The sequence below is a fragment of the Bacillus rossius genome, chromosome 1 (genome assembly GCF_032445375.1).
Source record: "Bacillus rossius redtenbacheri isolate Brsri chromosome 1, Brsri_v3, whole genome shotgun sequence".
In the NCBI taxonomy this organism is placed as follows: Eukaryota; Metazoa; Arthropoda; class Insecta; order Phasmatodea; family Bacillidae; genus Bacillus; species Bacillus rossius.
In genome coordinates this window covers 246,434,443-246,455,565 of record NC_086330.1, presented here as the reverse complement: position 1 = coordinate 246,455,565, position 21,123 = coordinate 246,434,443, and the positions used below count along the sequence as shown (strand labels likewise).

The 21,123-nt window shown below is 35.7% G+C and overlaps 1 protein-coding gene across 4 annotated transcripts in view; it reads right to left on the bottom strand.

Moving 5' to 3' along the window:
• The window catches only part of LOC134527437 (claspin), a 99,396-nt gene that overhangs the window by 57,638 nt on the left and 20,635 nt on the right, over positions 1–21,123 (bottom strand). For all 4 annotated transcript variants that reach the window (XM_063360119.1, XM_063360118.1, XM_063360120.1 and 1 more), the window contains exons 7-12: positions 17,612–17,914; positions 17,468–17,527; positions 16,057–16,232; positions 9,132–9,327; positions 1,407–1,641; positions 87–220 (exon numbers count right to left, since the gene is read on the bottom strand). In XM_063360119.1, the coding sequence (XP_063216189.1) occupies positions 87–220; positions 1,407–1,641; positions 9,132–9,327; positions 16,057–16,232; positions 17,468–17,527; positions 17,612–17,914 (1,104 nt within the window). The remainder of the gene's footprint in view (positions 1–86; positions 221–1,406; positions 1,642–9,131; positions 9,328–16,056; positions 16,233–17,467; positions 17,528–17,611; positions 17,915–21,123) is intronic.

Below are 21,123 nucleotides of genomic sequence, written 5' to 3'. Positions count from 1 at the left end.
TTTCACTAGTAGACAAAAAAAAAACCACAATAGAAATATTTCATTCAATAAATAAATAAACTTTCTGTTATATAGAAGAACATTACCTGAAAAAGCTAGTTTCTTGTGAAAATGTTTGGATTTTCTTTTCTTTGTTAAACTTTTTTCCAACATTGAGTCTTCTTCACAATCAGATGATGAAAGGTTTAGTGTTCGCTGTGGAGTAATTTCTTCCATACGTCTGCAAAAAAAGAAAGACTTGGTAAAAGTATGTAGGAACTAAACCCTTACACTGAGAACACAAAAGCCAAGTTAGATGAAAAACGCAGCAGTGATGGAAAAAGTAACGTGAGAAATTCCACCCTCCCAAAGCAATGTCTGCCACATTTTCCACTAGCAAAAAATTTGAGTTTGATCCCACCAGAAATCAAACTCAAATGATTTTGATGCAAGGAAAATGATCTGATAAATGAACTGAATTTAAAAGCCAACACAAATATATACATAGACACACACACGCATATATAAATTACAAGACACAAATCCCATTTTTACTGCAACATAATAAAATATTTAAATTTTAAAAGAAAACTCAAAAAGTATCACATACATACACTGTTGGGTTTAATCTTTCAGAAATTCTTCTTGTATTCATAGAAGAACAATGACTAAAAAGTAATAACTAAATAACTAAAAACACTGCTTAAACCCTAACAAAATTATAGCAGGAAATTTTAAGTGGATCAAGGTGGTGTGGTGGAAAGACTTAGCCATTTTCTCCTCCCACCTCTCGAGCTCCGTAAGCTTGAATATTGACAGTCCTGACCCAGATTTTTGCAAGCAACAAACATGGTGCAAGTTTCTTGAAGCCATTGTCTTTCCTCAGGGAAATTCAACTTATCATAACAAACATATATGACCCAATTTTATGCCCACTTTATCTCTCAATTATTAATTCTTCTTGGAATATCAGAGAGAATGTGGTGTGTGTTCACCAATTTTCACACTTTAATAAAACTAGCCCGATCTCTCAGCTTCTATTAGTGACACTAGCAAGATTATGGTATTCACTAAACTCTGATGCCAAAGAAAAGTCATGGTTTTTAAATGTGATTCACTCTATTCTGTTTGTAGCAAAGTGTGTGGGCTATTTTAACTTCAATTTTCTGCCTCTTAACCAATCTGTAAGTATTTTTACTAATGAGTGCTGAAAGCAAGTTTTTTATGTATCTCTTCCTTTCTGCTCTACATATTGGCACAATATTACAGTTGCACATTGTTTAATTTTTACCCATTTCCTGACAAGACAACTAACACCTCATACTTCACTTCATAGGTATTACCTAGTCATATAAAACCACAATGTGAACAACCTAGCACTAAAAAGCAAATAAACGAACAATAGTGCAATCAAGACATGCTCTAACCTATCAAGTTTGACCGGAGACAGGACATCCTCAGAGAGAGTCAGGTGGAGGTCCTGGGAGTCCCCTGGCAGCTGGTAGGAATCCGTAGTGTCCTTCCACTCGTCTTTTTCTTCCAGGCTTGCCACCTGTGCCACTTGACTCTCAAATTTACCTGAACACAGCCCAAGCAACTCTGAAAATTGGTCTGTTGGACTGGTTTGATTAACCAATGTTTCAATTTTGTTTCTCGGAACATCTGCAACAATATTGTAGATGATGATGAATGTTGATTCACAGAGTTGGTCAACACTTCATAGATGTAAATGTTTCACAGTAAAAATATGTAAAGAAATCAATAACATTTTTTTTTTTAATACAATGTGCTGTATATATACAGTGAAATGGGTAAATTGGGTATAAAAAGTTAAAACCATTCAATTTGTAAAAACACTTTAAAAAAATTTTTTAAAATCCCATAATAAAATCAAGGCACACAAAAGTTAACAAAAAAAACATTGCAGATTAAAAATAAAGTTAAAATTTAATCCATTAATACATGATTTTAAATAAAAACGTACAAATATTAATGGGTTAAATTAATCAATTAAAATGCATAAATAAATATTTCATTAAAATAATTTCATATATTTTAACTTTTCATTACAATAAATATTATCTACTTAAAAGAATTTATTTCAATTTTTATGTTCATTTAACATAACTACGATAAACATTTGTGCATAGGGCCTGAATATGACTCCATAGGCAAATGGGTATAGCTCAACAGTCCATTTTCAATTTCATTTTTAAATTTCAGCACTGTACATCTGACAACATGTTAACTGACTGGTAATTGCGATAATTTGTAAATATTATAATTTTACTATATCAGCATCACCAAGATTGGCTCAGTATGCTTCAAATAGTGGAAATAATAAACAAACAGAAAAAATTTGTTGTCTGTAAAGTCGGTTTACGGATGATAGTTTAACGTGACAACGTCATAACAAAAGATTGATGAAATGATTGCATACTTTTATGAATAAAATTGAATCATTTTTATTTTAATAATAAAAGAAATAAATACTTGAAATTATACTAGTAATCAGATTTTTAAAATGCCAGAATAATTAACTTTTATTGCCGAAATTGTTGTTGTAATAAGCAATGAAAACCACATAAACTTTTCACTTCACTTTATAAACAGTCGACGAAACAGTTCACGTGTAGATGACTTGTAATTAATTTTAAAAACTGACGTTTAGTTATAAAGTTTAAATATAATTATGAACAAGTTTTCATATAAATAAACTGTAATCAAATATCTATCATCAATTATATGAATCACCATAATTTTTTAGTCAATTGTAACATAGCCTATTATTATTGCACTCGCGGACAGCGTAACGGAACACAGCGTAACGGAAAAATGAGCGTAACGGGGCACAGCGTAACGGGGCACAGCGTAACGGGACACAGCGTAATGAAACAATGTGCGTAACGGGACACTTTTTCGTGCGTGCAGCCGGCGTTCATCGATTTATTAGACGTCACGTCAAAAATTAATAAAACTTCTTTTTAAAACCTAACTATAATTCTGTTTAACAAGATGGTTATAACCTAAACGAAACCAACCCAACATAAGTAGGTTAAAATTGTTTTTTTTATTTATATACTACAATTTTCTGAAAGTCGGTTAATTTTATGCGCTTCGGGTATTTTCGGAACATTTGTGATGCATTTAATGCGCTGGTGTAGGCAGGGTAACTTAAAAAAAAAAAAAAAAAAATTGGTTGTCTGTAAAGTCGGTTTACGGACGATAGTTTAACGTGACGTCATAACAAAACATTGATGAAATGATTGATCCAGAAGAAAAGGAAATATCATATTCGGCCTGAGACTGAGCTGTAATAGGTTTTTGCGACCAAACCATTTAGGCATTAAAAATATTATATTCTTTGAGGAAGAATTTTTTTTAATTTTTCTATCTTTTGTATGATAAAATCTACCTTTGCATACTTTTATGAATAAAATTGAATCATTTTAATTGAATTATCACTATTTTGTATGGATACAAAGGAGTAAAATTAAATATACAATTTAATTAATAAATTTACTTTTATTTGCATTCATTATTCAGATATATTTATTACTTTTGAAATGTTACGTGCGCCGTATTTATTTTTACAAGTTCAAAAAAAACTTCGCACCTGCCGGGATTCGAACTGACAACCTTACGAATAGAAAATAGCACCGCTGACCGTTCAGCCACGAGGCCATATTTGATAATTGATAATTTCAGATGTTGTATATATAATTATAAAAATTTTGTTCACGGTAGGGGAATAATATTATTTCGTTTTAATAACTCGATTTTATAACAAATACGCATCCCAAATACACCAAACTTATTTATAAGGTGTTACAATATTTTTTAAAACATTGTGCAAAAGATCCCGGTTGTAATTTGAATTATTATGTGTAACTGTAAAACACCATTGTTGGTTCAAAACGTATTTGAATATTTAACATTACTTTTAAATAACCGTAATGATTGTGCTGAAAATCGGTGGACGATCGTTAAATTACATAATAATAATAATTCAAACGACGAAAATATGATTGAAAAGTCAAATCGATGGTCGTTCCAATCGAGTGGAAGAGAGATGCCACGCATGCGTACAATGAGCATGAAGAGAGATGCCACGCATGCGTACAATGAGCAAACAGGAACATCCGTAGTGGGACATCCGTAGTGGGACACTTTTTCGTGCGTGAAGCCGGCGTTCATTGATTTATTAGACGTTGTCACGTCAAAATTTTCATGTTGATAAATGCAGGTACTGATGAAATACCTACAGAAGTTACATAGATGTTCAATTTTTTGCTGAAGTCAACCAGGGCCATGCACTCCCTTAAGCCTGATGTGCCTACCTACTCAACCCTCTTCCCCATCAACACCCAACAACACCCACTATGGCTGCCACACAATTTCAAACCTTCCACTAGCAGTGTCTTTCATTCCGCCACCGCAAGAGGCATGTGTAGAACCTGTGGCACATATCCCAATAACATTTAAGTGATTGATTAAAATTATATACAGTAGAACCTCGATGATACGTTCCCGTTTCATACATTTTTCCGTGTCATACGCAGATTAATTTTGGTCCCGCCGAAAGTACTATATTTACAATGGTTTTCTTTCCCGGAACATACACTTATAAAATCAATAATTTCCCGTTTCATACGCTTTTACGAAGCGGAAAAGTCCTAACATTCAAAATTTTTTTGTTATATTCCTCCTGATAAACTACGTTTTAATGCTTTTATTTTGAAAATCGTTCATTGTTTACCTTTGTAAACGTAAGAAAATAACTTTATCACACCATAGATATGGAGAGTATCAGGAAGACTGTGCACTTCGCTAGTAGCATCTATGGCAAGCACCAAGCGAGACTAGTGGCGCAAACTAGCAATGATTATGAAAATGGTGTACGCGCTTTACCAAGACACGGATCTCATATTTTGTGCATTCATTAATCTTTGAACTTAATATACCCGTTTGTTATTGTTTTCTTACGATCGGATTGTTTTGTATTTTACGTTTTTCATGTTAAAATTTTATTGAAAATTGTTCTGTTGCATAAAGTTGTTTGTAAGATGAAACAAACAAGCTAAAATTTCTGATTTTCTTTTTACAATAGCCTAATTTGTTTTATTTCTAATTTAGGCTTTGTGACTTTTCCCCCTTCCTCCAAGAAAGGACTTAATAACATTTTGTAAGGCCACTGTTTCTCATGTCAGCTTTACTTGATTATGGACTGTATTTTACATTTCTGGTGGTTTTATTATATGTATATATAATGATGAATTCATATATTTCATTAATATAATGCAATTATTTACACATTATGTATTTAAGTTTAATCTAACATTGTGCTGGTATGCTAGATTGAAAAAAAAATTATATTACTGCTATTCCCTTTTCATACACTTTCCCGCATCATACACCATTTCTGTGCCCTCCGTTGAAAAGTGTATGATAGGTAGGGCCTGGAAAAATTAGCATCTATTTATTACAAAATTAGCATTTATGATGTTGAAAATTAGCATCTATTTTCCAGAAATTAGCATCTATTTTTGAGAAATTTGCTTAAGATATTAAAGTTACATAACAATACAAGAAGTTGCAATAGTGTTTATACCCATTATGACGAATTTTAACACAAACCAAAATCATTAAACGGTATTTGTAAACAAACGTTTGAGCACTAGTAATTTCAAATGAAAACAAACAGACAATTCAAGTTGGCCAACTTCAGTACGCTAAACGTGCACCACAAAATGTATGATTTGTCTCTATGTAAAATATTGATCAGAAAAAAAATTTGAAAACTAAAGTGATTATCAACAAATGTAAAAAAAACCGCGTACTAAAATATTTGTAGTAGTTTTGAGCATTTAAAATATTTTCATTTTTATCTTTGCAAGTTCACTACGATCCCGTCAACGACATAGATATTTTCTAGTTTTGTTGGTTTCCGTGAAGCGCTTCCCGGGAAATTTGTTTTGTTAGGTTGGATACTCTTCATGAACAGGCAACACACGATGCAATGGCGAACGTGGCGTGATCTATCAAAACAAAATAACTGCGTCGATAAGTAGTGTGAACATTCTTTTCTAAACATTCAACGGTAACTTGAGTAAATCGTAAACACTAAATTTACAAAATTACTTATTCTATACTATCAGGCGTGATATTTGGTTAAGGAATGTTTTCTAAGTTAAGGTTAGGATTCGGATTTTATTCCTTCAACAAGCCTTGTCAGAAGCTATTGTTTACTGTAATTGTGTTATGGTGGTTATTTTCAAAAACAATACTTTGAGGAATGTGTGTTCAAGCCATTTTGTTGCATTCTATAGTGGTTTTTCGCCCGATAATGGTAATTTTACCGCGATTTCGCAAATATAGCATTTATAACAACAATTAGTAAAAAATCGCATCTAACCTCAAAATTCGCAAAAAAATCGCATCTATCGCAAATTGCGAATTTTTCCGGCCCCTAATGATAGGGGTTCTACTGTAATTGCTAATTTTTTTTCTTATTTCATGCCTCAAGTGTCCCTTTTTTTTTCAGGTCAGTACAATAAGGGTGGAGTGGCATATACCGAAACATTTCAGAATGCACCCTCGTTTAAGCGATTTAGTTTTGAACTTTAAAACATCGGCACGTTTGTGAACAAGACCTAATGATAAATTGGGACACTTCCCGTTCGACAATGACACCACAACCACTGCCCATTCACGTGAGATTGTAACCCGGAGTACGATGCATCAATCATCTCAACTTATTAATTACGCTTGCCAATTTTTGAAACCATCGACAAACATTGCTTTTCTAGTCCAGGTTACGTGGTGCCCTGGACCGCTTTTAAGCCATCGTCTTTTTATCTGTAATAACTTTTGATATTTTATTTTAAAAGCTCTGTGTAAGGATTATAGCAAATAAATTAAATTCAACCAGAATGTCATCTATCTAATTTGGAGCAACCACATGTGTATTAATAAGTAGAGACACGGAAATTTCGCGAATCGCGATATCGCGAAATAACACCGCAATTTACCTTAATTCGCGACAAAACACCGAAATCGCACAGCATCGAGAAATAAAACTGATAATAATGAATTAGACCACCCATGCAAGACATCGCGAAAAACAAGTAAACACGACGTTGACGGCACATCGCCATTTTTCTAAGTTTCAACATGGCCGCTTTGTAGTAATGAAAGTAAATAATGATTTACAGTATTCCCGTCACGTAATCATTACAATTTGAAACGAAAGCAGTAATTGCAATCATAAACTAATTAAAAAGAGAAAAATGTACCTGAGCATCAACACAAAGTTAATAAAAAATACCGGCGATGTTTTCAACACAATATAGCTGCCATGATTTTCAACCCGCTGTATTTACACATTAATCTTGTAGAGAAATATAAAATTTTAATTCTTCCTTTCATGTTGAACAGTTAACAACCTCATGCTTTCAACTACGTTTGACTGGCTTGGCAACCTACTCGTTAGAGCTGTAGGTGTAGCAAACCGTATGTATTCGGTACTGACTGAGTAACGGGTGCGCCATCTAGTATCGAGTAACGAAACGTTACACACGGCTGGATTTCGTTACTCGCATTTTTCGTATGTTTTACGCATGCGCGCGCATATTCGATGAATTTACGTTACAAAGAACGATGTTTGTTTATTAAGTATAATATGGAAATTTGTCGTCCAAGTTTTTTACTGTTTATAAGAAAGTATTTTTTACAAATTAGAAATATGTATGTTTTTGTTATTTATTATCGCGTATTTTCACGTTTTTTGTTGTATTTATCTTAAAAGAGATAATATAATAAAACCGCTCTAATGAGATTTAATTGTTTCTTGGTTAACAAAAACTGTTAATTATCAAATATTGTTAATTGTTTATATTCTATTTATTATTATTTACGTGACGTCATACTGTACGCGTACGCAATACGACTCGATTCGTTGCTGCAACATAACATTGCATGTTATGCGGTATTAGAAGTAACGAGTAACGTAGCGACACGATAGTAACGAGTACTAATTGTTATAGTAACGAATACATACGGGTACACTTTTTTTTCGTTACTTTTACACCTCTACTACTCGTAAACATGAACACATGGCACTACGCCGATTGATAAGCAAAATCAGTGACCTTTAACTGCCGTAACTACACTTCTCAGCAAATGCAATACGACCGCAGAGCAAGTGAATACGGCGTCAACGGGACAAAGAACAGCAGCAAGAAATATTAAAAGAATACTAAGTTGAGACATGCCGTGCCGAGGCAGCGCGCTAGGCGACACCGGGCCGTGCCGAGGCAGCGCGCTAGGCGGCACCGGGCCGTGCCGAGGCAGCGCGCTAGGCGGCACCGGGCCGTGCCGAGGCAGCGCGCTAGGCGGCACCGGGCCGTGCCGAGGCAGCGCGCTAGGCGGCACCGGGCCGTGCCGAGCTGTTTCAAGCCTACAATTTTTATTTGCCAATAGTGTTGACTTTAGAGTGCAGTATACGAGTATACGCCGTGCCACTATTATTTAGCCAAGCAAAACTTGTAGGTCATAAAACCATTCTCAAAAGTTAAAGTAAACATGAAAAACCAAAACAGCGAAATAAAACCGAAATTTGATTTTTTCAAAACGAAATTTAAGGAAAAATAAAACCATTTTTACGGGACTCTATTAATAAGAGACTTAAGGGTCTAAGTCGCCTTAAGAGTCCACATATTTACCATCTACATCACTGTTAGTGACGTACCCAACACTGAGAGTGGATTAGTTTCTATGGTTGGCTATACTGGAAGAGTAATTGAGCCCAGCACTCACATGGGTCATGTCACGGCCCCATAATTTTAAGTCTCAGCTTGGTCTATGTGCCGATCCCTGTGGTGTTGTCAAAGAGTTAACGATGAACATCCGTAACTGTCAAAAACGCACATCCCTCCTGACATCATTAGAGTGTTCAAGATCACAAAATTTTGAGTATAGTTTTAGGTGAATCAGGTAGACCCACAACATTTTGCTATATAATTTGTAAAAAGAACCTAATAGTTCTTAGTCTTACCAAAAAATGTAAAGAAAATATTATAGCTGAGATACTGGAGATGAACAGAAAGTAAACAAACATAAAGAGAATGTGAATAATAATAAAAAAAATTCACCATCAAATTTCCCCGAACAGAGATCCAAGAGCTCAGCCATGTTTTCCTGAGTGTCTGCGGGTTCTAGCTCTGCAAACAGCTTCTTCTGCGTGAGGTGGAGGCGGCTCTGGCCTCGAGCCTCGCTCGTGAGGGGAGTGTTCTCTGCCGAGGATGCCGTCTGGCGAGAGCTTGGAGTGCCCGGGGTGGCTGCAGCCGACTGGGGAACAACACAACCTCTAGCACTTAATGCAGTCGAGTGGGGAACAACACAACCTCTAGCACTTAATGCAGTCCAGTGGGGAACAACACAACCTCTAGCACTTAATGCAGTCGAGTGAGGAACAACACAACCTCTAGCACTTAATGCAGTCCAGTGGGGAACCACACAACCTCTAGCACTTAATGCAGTAGAGTGGGGAACAACACAACCTCTAGCACTTAATTCAGTCAACTGGGAAACAACACAACCTCTAGCACACAATGCAGCCGATTGAAGAACAACACAACTTATAACTTTCAATGCAGTCAACTGGAGAACAAAACCACTGCAAACACTCAATGCAGTCGACTGGGGAACCACACAACTTCTAGCACGCCATGCAGCCACTGTAGGCCAGTCAACAAGAGGCAAAGTAAGCACTTTTTACCAGCAGACCTGAAAACTCGATATAAGGGTAATTCGATGACGCTGAATCGAATGATGCTAATTTTTTTTGTAATTGGACGTGAAGTTTTTGGAGAATACGGTTAAAAATTGGTTTCAATCAGATTTTTTCAGAATCTAGCCGTTTAATCAAAAAAGGAATATAATATCATAGCTGATTTGTATGTCTGGACGTTCAAAAATTATAAATTAAATTTATGTGGAAAGTTGTCAATGTACTGTCTGTCATTAGATATGGTTTATGGGGTGAGCTGTATGTGACAATTTTAGAAAGAGAAAATTCTGTGTAATTTAATACTGTTTGAAGAAGAATTTGTACTGCATTTTTTACTGAATATAAAGTTTTATCTATTTTCATTTTGAGCAATTCTCTGTAAATGTGTAACTTCATAAATTTGCACAACTTGTATGCACGTTTGTAATATTTGTTTGTTGCCACAGTATATCAGTCTAGATGTTATTACAATACAAATTTTGTACTACATCAGGATTCACTGGCATTAAGATACTTATGTCTTGTCATTAGGTACATCAAGTACAAAGTACAGATTATCATCAACTTTCTTCTTGAGTATATTAAGCACTTTTTCAATGTAGGTTGTTTCAGGACTCACCACTGAGAGTTTTAAATTTCTATTAATTGTATTTGAACTTTGTCCCAGAAATTTGAAACTACTGTATACAGTCGTTTCACGCAGACAATCCAAGTAGGCATCCTCAACTTTCTCAAGAACTTGTACTGAGCATTGCTTGTGGTACACTGCTTTAATGTATGTGTCACACAATTGCCTTTGCAAAACATTGTTATAGAATCAGCCGAATTAGTACTTAGAAGTATTTGTTTCATTTCAATTCTTTAGTTTTATTGTTAACTTAATGAAATTGTAATTGTGCATTGTGTTCCTGTGAAAATCTAGGAATAGCTTTTTGTTTCTGCTTGTATCAAATTTTCTAAATTAATAAATTTATAATGAACACATTTATGAAATTGTGGTAGTTATTTTTATTTTGCTATTTCTAATAAGATCAATGATTGTTAAAAGTTAGTTGGACCTGTTTCCTCCCCCCCTCCCTTATAACAGGGATGGTGATTAGCCGTATTGAATACGCATGCCAAAAACAGTTTTGCTTCTGCGCAGACATGTAACCTAGCGTGTTGTGTTTGCGCTGAAAGTGTTTTCCAATAGGACTTTTAAAGATTGACCCAATTATTTTATTTGTGGAAAATGTGTGTTAAATCCAACGCAGGTTTCTATAATTTTGTTTTACGATTACTGCCGGTAATTTCCCAGCTACAGCAGTGTGAAAAAGCTATTTTCACCACTTCTGAGGAGCTTGGTAATCATGTTTTGAATAAGCGGACAGCATTTTTAATTGATAGCAACATAGTTTGTGTGTGTCTTCTTTCCATAGATAAAACCATTGGAAATATGTTTAATAATTATGCATGAAAAAATTTCTCGTACCGCACTACAGTACAGTTTATGCACCAGGTTCAGCTAACTCAACAAACAACCTTAGGAGCATATGCAGGGTTTTCATAAATGACAGAAAAGGAGGAATACTGTATTTTGAAAAATTTGAATCTATTCTATATTCTCAAGTCTCCAATTTTCTGAGGGCCAACATTGTCAATCCATGGAATGTTATAGCTTGAGACCAGGGTATAGTAAAAGGTAAGGTATCTATAGCAATTTTTGCCCAGAAATAGTGCAGAAACAATAACTTACACAAATACACAATTATGGTGAAAGTCTACTCTCCACTCTTTCCTACCCTTCCCAAAAAATAGTGTCGTAGGGAATCTAACGTAACATTTGCCTTACATTGTATTTCTTGTTTTAATGTAGGTAACCCAAATCTTTTACGATGCTGGAGTATGCAGCTGCAGTATGGGATCCCTTCAATTAAGGAGAGAAGGTTCTGAGGAGGGCGGCTAGGTGGGTGAGAGGTAGGTGGAGAAGGCGAGGGCGAGAGGATGAAATGAAGGTAACTACAGACCATCATTGATGATAAAGGAAATGGGGTGGAGTTCATTGAAGGACAGGCTAAGGGTAGAGAGGCTGTTCAGGGTGATGAAGGGGGAGGGAGGATGGAAAAGTTTAGGTTCCCAATTAGTCAGAGGTGACTACAGAGGGAGAGGGAACAACAGTGAGAAGATCCGAAGGGTTTGGAGGACGGAGAGGGGTAGACAGTCGATGGTGGTGAGGGAGTGGAATGTACTGAGGAGGCAGCTGGTGAAGGTTGGGGGTGTTGAATTGTATAGGGCACCCAGGTCTGGAAAGGGAGTGATGTATAAAACTTGCCACCGGGCGAAAGCCCAATTGCAAGCCCTAGAATTATTATTATAAACAAAACTCAAGGGGGAAGGTGAGGCCAAGGCCTAATTCTGCACCCTTCACAAAGGATCACCACCTATGTGCAATGGAATAAAAAACGGGGGTCACTTTGATGAAGTAAAAAGCTGAGAAAAAAAATTTCGACTCTACACGTGGTGGAGGCAATCATTTGTGATTCAAATTTAGTGCGAAAATCCAATTAATGATATGTTCGGCAAGTCGGTAAATCAGTTAACCAGGATGCAAATTTCTGTCAGAAAGACCAATTATGTCACAAAAAAAGGAAAGGAGCAAAGGACATTACATTTCGAATCTATATATAGCTATATGTTTGTCAAACCTAACTGCGGTCAGGATTAGTCTATAATGTAGTCAAGGTCACATCAACTTTTAAGCTGGTTGATGAATATATGGGTTCATTCTCCTTTATTATAGCATTTTGGGGTTACCAGATACAATAATTTAAAATTTTCTCCCGGAAAAATATGCTGACATACATATGATGTCTTGACTTTGTATTTATTTTGCTTTCCATCAGATGAGAGTTATTATGACATCTTATGCACATACCAGCTGTTCGCGAATATAAACAAATGGCCGCCATCTTATTACGTGAACAAACTGACCACAGTGCTCAGAGCTTATGCTCCATCTGTAACTTTCTCTAATCTCTGCTTTGTACCGATTCAGGCTCAGAGGTACTACAGTAAAACAATGGCCACGGTAGATGGTACACTGCTGGGGTAGACAAGCGTGGCCGAGCCAACGTAAAAAATAATTAAGTAGATTCTGGTTGTCCTGCAATTGAGTAAAAGTGAATAACATGAATTACTAACACATTAGAGTATATTAACATTCAATAGTATCGGTTTTATGTGGCAGTAAATGTTTCAAGTCACTACAAAACAATGCGCAAAAAGTATTTTACGAGTCCGCATTCTGTGGTACGCTCAGACGAATTTAGCATAATGTACCATAACTATGTTGCCTTTTGTCAACGGGAGTCGTGTCTGTTGGACACTGTTACATACGATACCTGTAGTACACCCGGAGTATTGGGGTATGTGCACCACAGCTATGGCATTCATGTACAAGAATATTGCACGCTACTTTAATCACATGATGCTGATGAAGCTCAGCTGTTCACGTATGCGCAATGCATAGTCAGTCTTGCATCTCCAAATACAGAAGACTCCCGATTATCCGGGGTAATGGGTCCACGGATAACCAAAAAACATGGTTAACGCAAAGTCGAAAAACACTGTAATCAAAATTGTTTTGTCTTAACTATCTAGACCAGGGCTGCCACCACTTTGAAAACAATATCCTTGATTGAAATGTGAAATATCCTGTAATATCATTGTTTTGAATATAAAATATCCTGTAAAATCCTGTACATTAAAAAATACAAAAAAAATATGCAATTTTAATGAAAATTACTCGATCATTGCATTGCATTGGCGATTCAAGACATGACCTGTGTGCTGTCTTGATAAGGTTGAGCTTACTAAATATCCTTTCCACCCCTGCATTGCTGCGTGGAAGAATAAGCTTTGCCTTTACAAGTTTACAAAGCAGTGGAAAACATGTTTTCCCATTAATTTCATACTGTGACACTTTATGCCAGGCCTGCCACCAAATTGGGTTCCTAAATCCTCGTTTCAGCATTTAAAAATCCTGTAAAATTTATAGCCATAATTAACATAATTTATTTTTTGCTGTAATTTTAAATATACATTGCATTCCAAAACATAATTTAAAAAAATCAAATGAATGTAAAAAAATTTTAAGATTTGCCACTTACATTACAAAACTAATAGTTGGTATCACAATAAAATGAAAATTTAAAAATGTATCTTCAGTATAGGCTTTGGTGCTTTTCTTATTTATAGACTATAAATACATCCATACAACTGAAGTTATTTACAAGTATAAAAAAACCAATGTATTTCACATCATTAACTAGCTACTTTTTCATGATCTGTGCTCTTTTCCGCATCTCGTCAGTGGGCTTGAAAGCCAGACCTGCAGATGTTCTCATTCTGCAATGCAACAGCGCATTTAACATTGGTGATTCCATTGACGATCTGTGAACAGTTTTAACCATCTTAAGATTACTGAAAACCCTTTCCACAGCAGATTTTCTCCAGTTGCAGCACCACTCAAAGCCATTACTTTGTACAGATGAGTTTCAACAATCTCAGATGGAAAGAACCTTGCAAACACTACAACCTGCCTAGTGACTGTAACATCAGTTGATTCATCAATCATCAGTGTGAAAAATTGTTTTCATTACATAGGTAACATAATCTGCAGCTGATGTACCCAAAAATTGAATAATTATCTGGCTAGTTTTAGTGTGAGAACAAGGAAAGTTTCTTGCGATTTCACTATCTGGAAACATGCTGGACAAGTTTCGTGAAATTATCACTGAGTTTCACAGATAAATTGTTTTCACAAACGAAGTTCGCCCATAACAGTTCCGCATCAATTATTTTGTTTGGTTTGGTTACAAAACTCCTCAAAGAACAACTCTGATCAGCAGCTCGTTAGTTTTTCAAATGAATTAGCATCTTCAAGCCGCCCTTTGTCACGTTCAGTTCCGAGTTGCAAGTCGAACAAACGGCGGAAAATTCCGTTTTGTCACGCCTCAACTATTTCAATTCTTGCTACCATTCTTTACGATAACTCTGTTTATAAAGTGACCGGCGAAGCCTTTCGTTTTTTCTCCATCACAATCAGCTAAGACCAAAACTACTATTAAAATCACGTAAGAAGTTTGTAAACAAATGCCGCACCTGAAACATTGTAATGGCAAAAAATACCAATGTTTACTGACGCCATGACACTTCTAGCGTTTAACTCAACAAACAAAAAACATTTCCCCCGAAACCATAGATTCTGTACTTCATGAAACGATATGTGGGAGTATATGTTTTTGGTTTGTGGTTAAAAGATTGGAAGTTCCATGGCACTACGCCTAATGTGAATGTTTGCTTTACTGTTGGATGCTTGTATGGTTTGACAACTTCAAAAAGGTAGTTGAATGTAAATATTTACACAAACGAAATTCAAATATGAAAATATCGACGAAGCGTCGTAAATATCTGTGAATGTCGCCGTTTATCCGTTAGTCCGTTTTAAGCTTCAAATATCCGTGAAAACTGATAAAATCCGTAAAAACGGCAGGCCTGATCTAAACAAACACTGCAGCACCCTACATAATTTGTTTCAAGAAAACAGCGTTATTCAAATAAGAAACTTTTTTTCTTCATAAAAGATAGTTTTGTTAATCAAAATAATTCGTTTTACAATTTGTTAATTTAAAAAAATCTCGTACCGCATTGTTTACATAAGAGGTTTTGGTCTTGGTCGTAACATTCCTAAGTAGGCACTAAAAACATTTCAGACTTATTAAATGATGATGTCATAATTATGGGAGTTATATTTTAGTTCGTTTAAGATTTTAAAAACTAATAAACTTAATGTTTTCTATTATTAGAAAGATTATTTAGCCTGTTAACGTAATTCCCGTCTGTGTTTCCAAAATGCGTGTTCGCCATGATTCGTCATCATCACTAGCGCATCCCGGTGGATGCGATGCAAACTAGCTCTGGCTTTTGTTTCCAGAGCTGCTGTTGACATGCGGGATAGCGTAATATAAACCGTAGAGTAACATTGGCTTAACACTCTCGCGTCGTCGGAAATAAATATGCTATGATGGAGATGAATAGCTATTACTGAAAGAGCAAAATAATGTTGGTTGATTTGTCACATTATTAATTCGTTGCATTGTATTTAATGCCACACAAGTGCCTTTGTCAGTGTGCACACAGAAATATGGCACAAGTCTTTTTAAACTAAGATTCGATTTGTCGAACCACACCAGATTCGACATTCTCGAAGCTTCGCAGAACCTTAGTCACGGTAGAAAAGTACTTACTTTTACACTGGAGGCTCGATTAGATCTAACTGGTAGGCTGAAGATTGGTGACAGGAAGTGATGCTGTGATGATTTTTCCTCGCTGAGGGGAGCGCCGCCACTCTTAATTCCTCCTCCTGGCTGATATGCAGGGATTGGACAGGTGTCCTCAATGTCCTCATCACCACTACTGTCACCTTTCACATGAAAAATTTCACACATCATAATCTGCATGCCCTACTTGGATGAGAATAATCTAAAACAGGTAAATAACCACTCCTTTTTTAATTATTATGTCTTTATGGTGAACATTAAAATAATTAATGTGAACACCAAAATTGAGAAAATTTTTAGTTAACTTTCTTTAAATTATTACTTTTTGCATAAGTCAAAAATCAGGTACTTTAACCAATCAAAAGTATTAACTGAACACTATATAAAGACCGATTAAGGGCATGACCGTAGCTGAGTGGCCAAAATTTTTGTCATAAAGGATTAAGTTTTTCTTTTAAATGTAAATTCACAGAAAATTCAGATAAAAAGAAGCAGCAAGAATTAAGAAACAACAAAAGTTGTCATCAGTATCTCTAATGGTGCTTCCCTCTGACAGCACAAAAAGAAGTTGATTGTACATCAACAATTTACAAGGAAATAGGTTCAGTTTACTTTAAAGTGTGGTGTTTGTGAACTGATCAATAGAAAAAAGACAAATGGTATAGGCAAATTTATAAGTATCTATTTCTTATGGAAATATTCTGGAAACTTCTATAAACTTCTAGAACATATTAAGAACTTAATGTACGGATTATCCTATGTGTTCGCAAACATTCCAAAATAATCAATTAAAAAGCTTTCTCATGTTTCATGCAGCAAAAATGTTTCAAAATGTTTAACTTAATGCATTCAGCATTGAATAGCTAAGTACAAAATTCATACTTTCCAACACTAAGGTAGTTGTAATTTTTTTTTTCAACTTTATTTTTTATCACTTGCACTATTATGTGGGCATATAAAAATTTGTTTCAGACTAAGGTTTAAATAATATTTAAAAGGTTTCAAATAAATCGGAACAAATTTGATAGTGTTAAAGTATAAAGAAGTTTTGAATTTAAAAAAAAGAATTTAAAGTGATTCCTGGATAATATGGATTCTAAATTTTTAATGAGCGAAAAATCTGGGAAGGTTGATGTGAGTTGAGGACGTGGAATTCCTGTGGCACTCCATCAACATACTTCAATCATTAAAGCATGCTAGTAAGTTGCACCTGTGCATCTAATCTGGCAGCCAGCAGCATATAGAACCTGCCTTACCCACCCCCTCGCCCCCGGTATCCATATTCACCCTGCTTCAAAAGGAAAACTAAATGTAGAAATCATGGCAAAGACCCCCTTGATAACAATAAAACTAGCAATTCGATGCCAAACAAACTTACCATTTGAACCGAACATGTTGAGTGTCTTCAGTCTGTGGAATCTTGATTTAGATTGTGATACTAAAAGAAGAAAGAAAACAAATATTGAACACAAGTATAATTAAAATTATAAAAACATAGAACTGCAAGAAAATTATAATTTACCTGGATTACTGGGCAATATTACTTCAGATTCAGCATTCTCTTCAATATCATCCTTTTCAGAACTGGCTAAATCTTCATCATCTTCATCTTCATCTGATGACACATCAGCAGCATTTCCTTCGTCAGATAACTCTGCCTCATCATCGACAAATGCACTTTTTGTTCTCTTCTTTTCACGTATCTTCATAATGCGTAAATCTTCCTCCTCCTCCTCTTGTTCATCTTCACTCTCACTTTCTTCAGAAATTTCTTCTTCCATTTCTTCCACTTCATCTTCATATGGACTGCAATGACCCTTGTCATCTGGAAAATGCAAACTTAATGATATCACAAACTTCTAAATATGATGCTTAATTCCCTGTGGTTAAAATTATAATTGAAATCTAAAAATTAATTCACTTAGTTTATACATACACTATCTCAATGATACCATGCTTGTGCAAATGGATGCTGCAAAACTATTTTGATATTAAAAAATTAAGTGTGTAGATTGCTCCAATTTTTAGAGAACATGCTCAAAACTTCAAGCAAGTTACTGAAGACCACAAATCAACTTAATATTTAATATTGTTCAAGCCTAACATAGAGGGTACTTCGCAACAACTGACAATGCTCTGTAGGTGGAGACTTACAAAAAATATGAGGGAGAACCAAAAAAAAAAAAACGAACTAAGAACGTGTTGCTATTCATAGACGTAGTAGAACATTCTCCTGCTATATGGGGGTCAGTAGATACCTTCACTAAACAGCTGAACAGCTCTTACTGATCTCGTGTTCTGCCTGTGAAGTCATTACAGCAGATTTAAAAGAACAAAGGAAATTTTGTTTTCTGCTTGAAAAATCGGCAACAGAAGTTTACCAAATGCTTCAATAGGCTTTCAAGAAGGATGCTATGAGCTGCACACAAGTCTTTTAAGTGGTTTGGGGGCTTTAAACATGGTGAGATGAGTGCTGAAGGTATGCTTGTTCTAGGCGCTCTTCAACATCTCGAAACAATGAAAACCTTGGAAAATTGCCACAAAAAATCAACGAGGATCGTCGTTTCACGATCAAAAAAATATTAGAAGAGACTGGAGGGAGTTGGAGCTCGTGCCAGCGGCTTTCGACAGGATTTAAAATGAGACCTGTTGCCACTAAATTTGTTCCTTGTTTATCAAACATGATAAAAAAAATTTGATTGAATTTGAGCCAGGACTTGAAAAAAGAGTTTGAAAGTGATCCAAAATTTTTGACCAAAGTCATTACAGGTGATGAGAGTGTAACATTGAAGAATTCCCGCCCACTACTATTTCTCTCATTTGATGTTTAATGTTTTGTGAATATTTTGAAAATTACATTTATTATGCATAACTTTAAGTATTTCGTTGGTGTTTTAATTATTATTATTATTATTATTATTATTATTATTCATTTAGATAGTCTTTTGTAATGTTTTATTATTTGTTTACTTTATAATTTAAAAAAGCCTGTATACTATTTACGTTTTTATTATATATGTTAAAACATAATATGGATAGTTGAACGGTAAACTTCGAGAACAGTCTAGAAGAAGTGAAAAGAAAGAAAGGACATGGGTGCGACACACTGTCCCCAGCAGGTCATTTGTCACACCTCAAGATAGTGCGTCGTTGGAAAATCCCAGCACGTGGACGTGTAACTACGCACCAAGAAACTAGAACTTTCACTGGGCGCAGTATCGCTAGCCAATCAGGGCGAACCTTGAGGTGGTGTGATGTGCCTCCCCATGCCAGTATTTTCCAGGAAATAATGTGATTGGTCGGTCGGTTGTTGTATCTTGTAAAGGGACAGTAACTACGTGGTGCGAGTTCAGTAGTCGTCAGTTGTCGTCTACGGCCGGCAACGGCCGGCAGTCGACAGTCGTTATTCGTATTTTATCAATTGTCGTGTCGTCGTCGGACCAGTGTGACGTCCGGCTGCGGCAACTCACAATACAAAATGTAACTTATAACAAGAATTTTTTTTTTTAAATATAAACAAAACTTTAATAGTGTTCATGTGTATTTCTTATTATTTCGGGTTGCCTTGCCGGGCCAATCTGGAATGTAACAAGAGTTGGTGTTATGGGTATAACCCAGAAACAAAGCAAGCGTCAAGCCAATGGAATACTCCCAACTCCTCCAGACCAAAAAAAGCTAGACGAGAGGTCGAATGTTAAGATCATGATCACTGTCTTATTTGATATTCGTACAATTGTGCACCGAGAATTTTTTCCACCTGGCCAGATTGTTAACCAGCACATTTATTTGGAAGTTTTAAGATGTTTGCGAAAGGATGTGCAGATGAAAAGCCCGAAACTTTGGCGATCAGGTGACTGGTTCCTTCAACACAAAAATGCCCTGCACACACGGCCTTACGAGTGAACCGCTATTTGGCCTCTGAGAGGTAGTCTGCCATTCCCTACCCTCCGTATTCGCCAGGACTAGCCCCATGCGACTTTTTCATGTTCCCGAGAATTATGAAAAATTTAAAAGTGAAGCATTTTGATGATGTGGAGGCAGTAAAAACAGCTTCGCGAAGAGCACTGGAAGATATCAAAGTTGAAGGATTCCAGAAAGATTTGACAAGTACATTGCATCTAACGAAGAGTACTTTGAAGATGACTGCAGGAATTTTTTAAAAAAGGTAATAAATAAATTTATGACAAAAATCCAATTTTTTTAGGTGCCTCTCGTACCTAAGACAAAAACATATCCATCACTTGTTTTCCTAAAATTATGAGCCCTTAAAATAAAAATTTAAGAAAATTACTTTTTTTTAAATATTAATATCACAATAAACTTGCAGCAAATTAAAAACACAACAAATAATGTTTTGTGTAACACGGAGATCTTAAAAAACTTTGTTGACAATATCATTCCCCTTCGGTAAAAGTATAGGGCATCCACACTATTTCAATATGTAATTTTAATGGAATAAGTAACAAGCACATCAATTCATATTTACAAAAAAGTTTGTCTTACGAGAACATTCTCAGGTATGCCATTTTCACAAAATGAGAACATAAGTGTTATAAGCTACATTTGAATTTTCTGACAAGCAAGCTATATGTGAAGAAAAACCTGGGACAACCTTTGGTCACACAGGCTTCTATGTGCCAGGGCTGGCGCGTCCATATAGGCGAACTAGGCAACCGCCTAGGGCGCCAAGTAGCTGGGGGCGGCGCAGCACGACACATAACAGCTGATATAATATGTTTAACGATTATTGAAACTAGATGAAAATGGATTTTTTAACAGTTTGGAATGTTTATATTGATATAAGTAATTATTTAAAGTCCACGGTGACCTGTTTATGATTTGTAATAAGTAAAAAAGTAAAAAAAAAAAAACACAAGCCTGCTTACAATTGATTGTTGACAAAATCTTAGGCTTACGTGATGTATTTTAGGCAAAGAAAATTTTTTTGGGGTGTCCGGCCATGGGGGGGGGGGGGGGGGGGGGTGGAAATTGGAAATTAAGGTTTTTCGCCTAGGGCGCCAATTTACCTTGCAC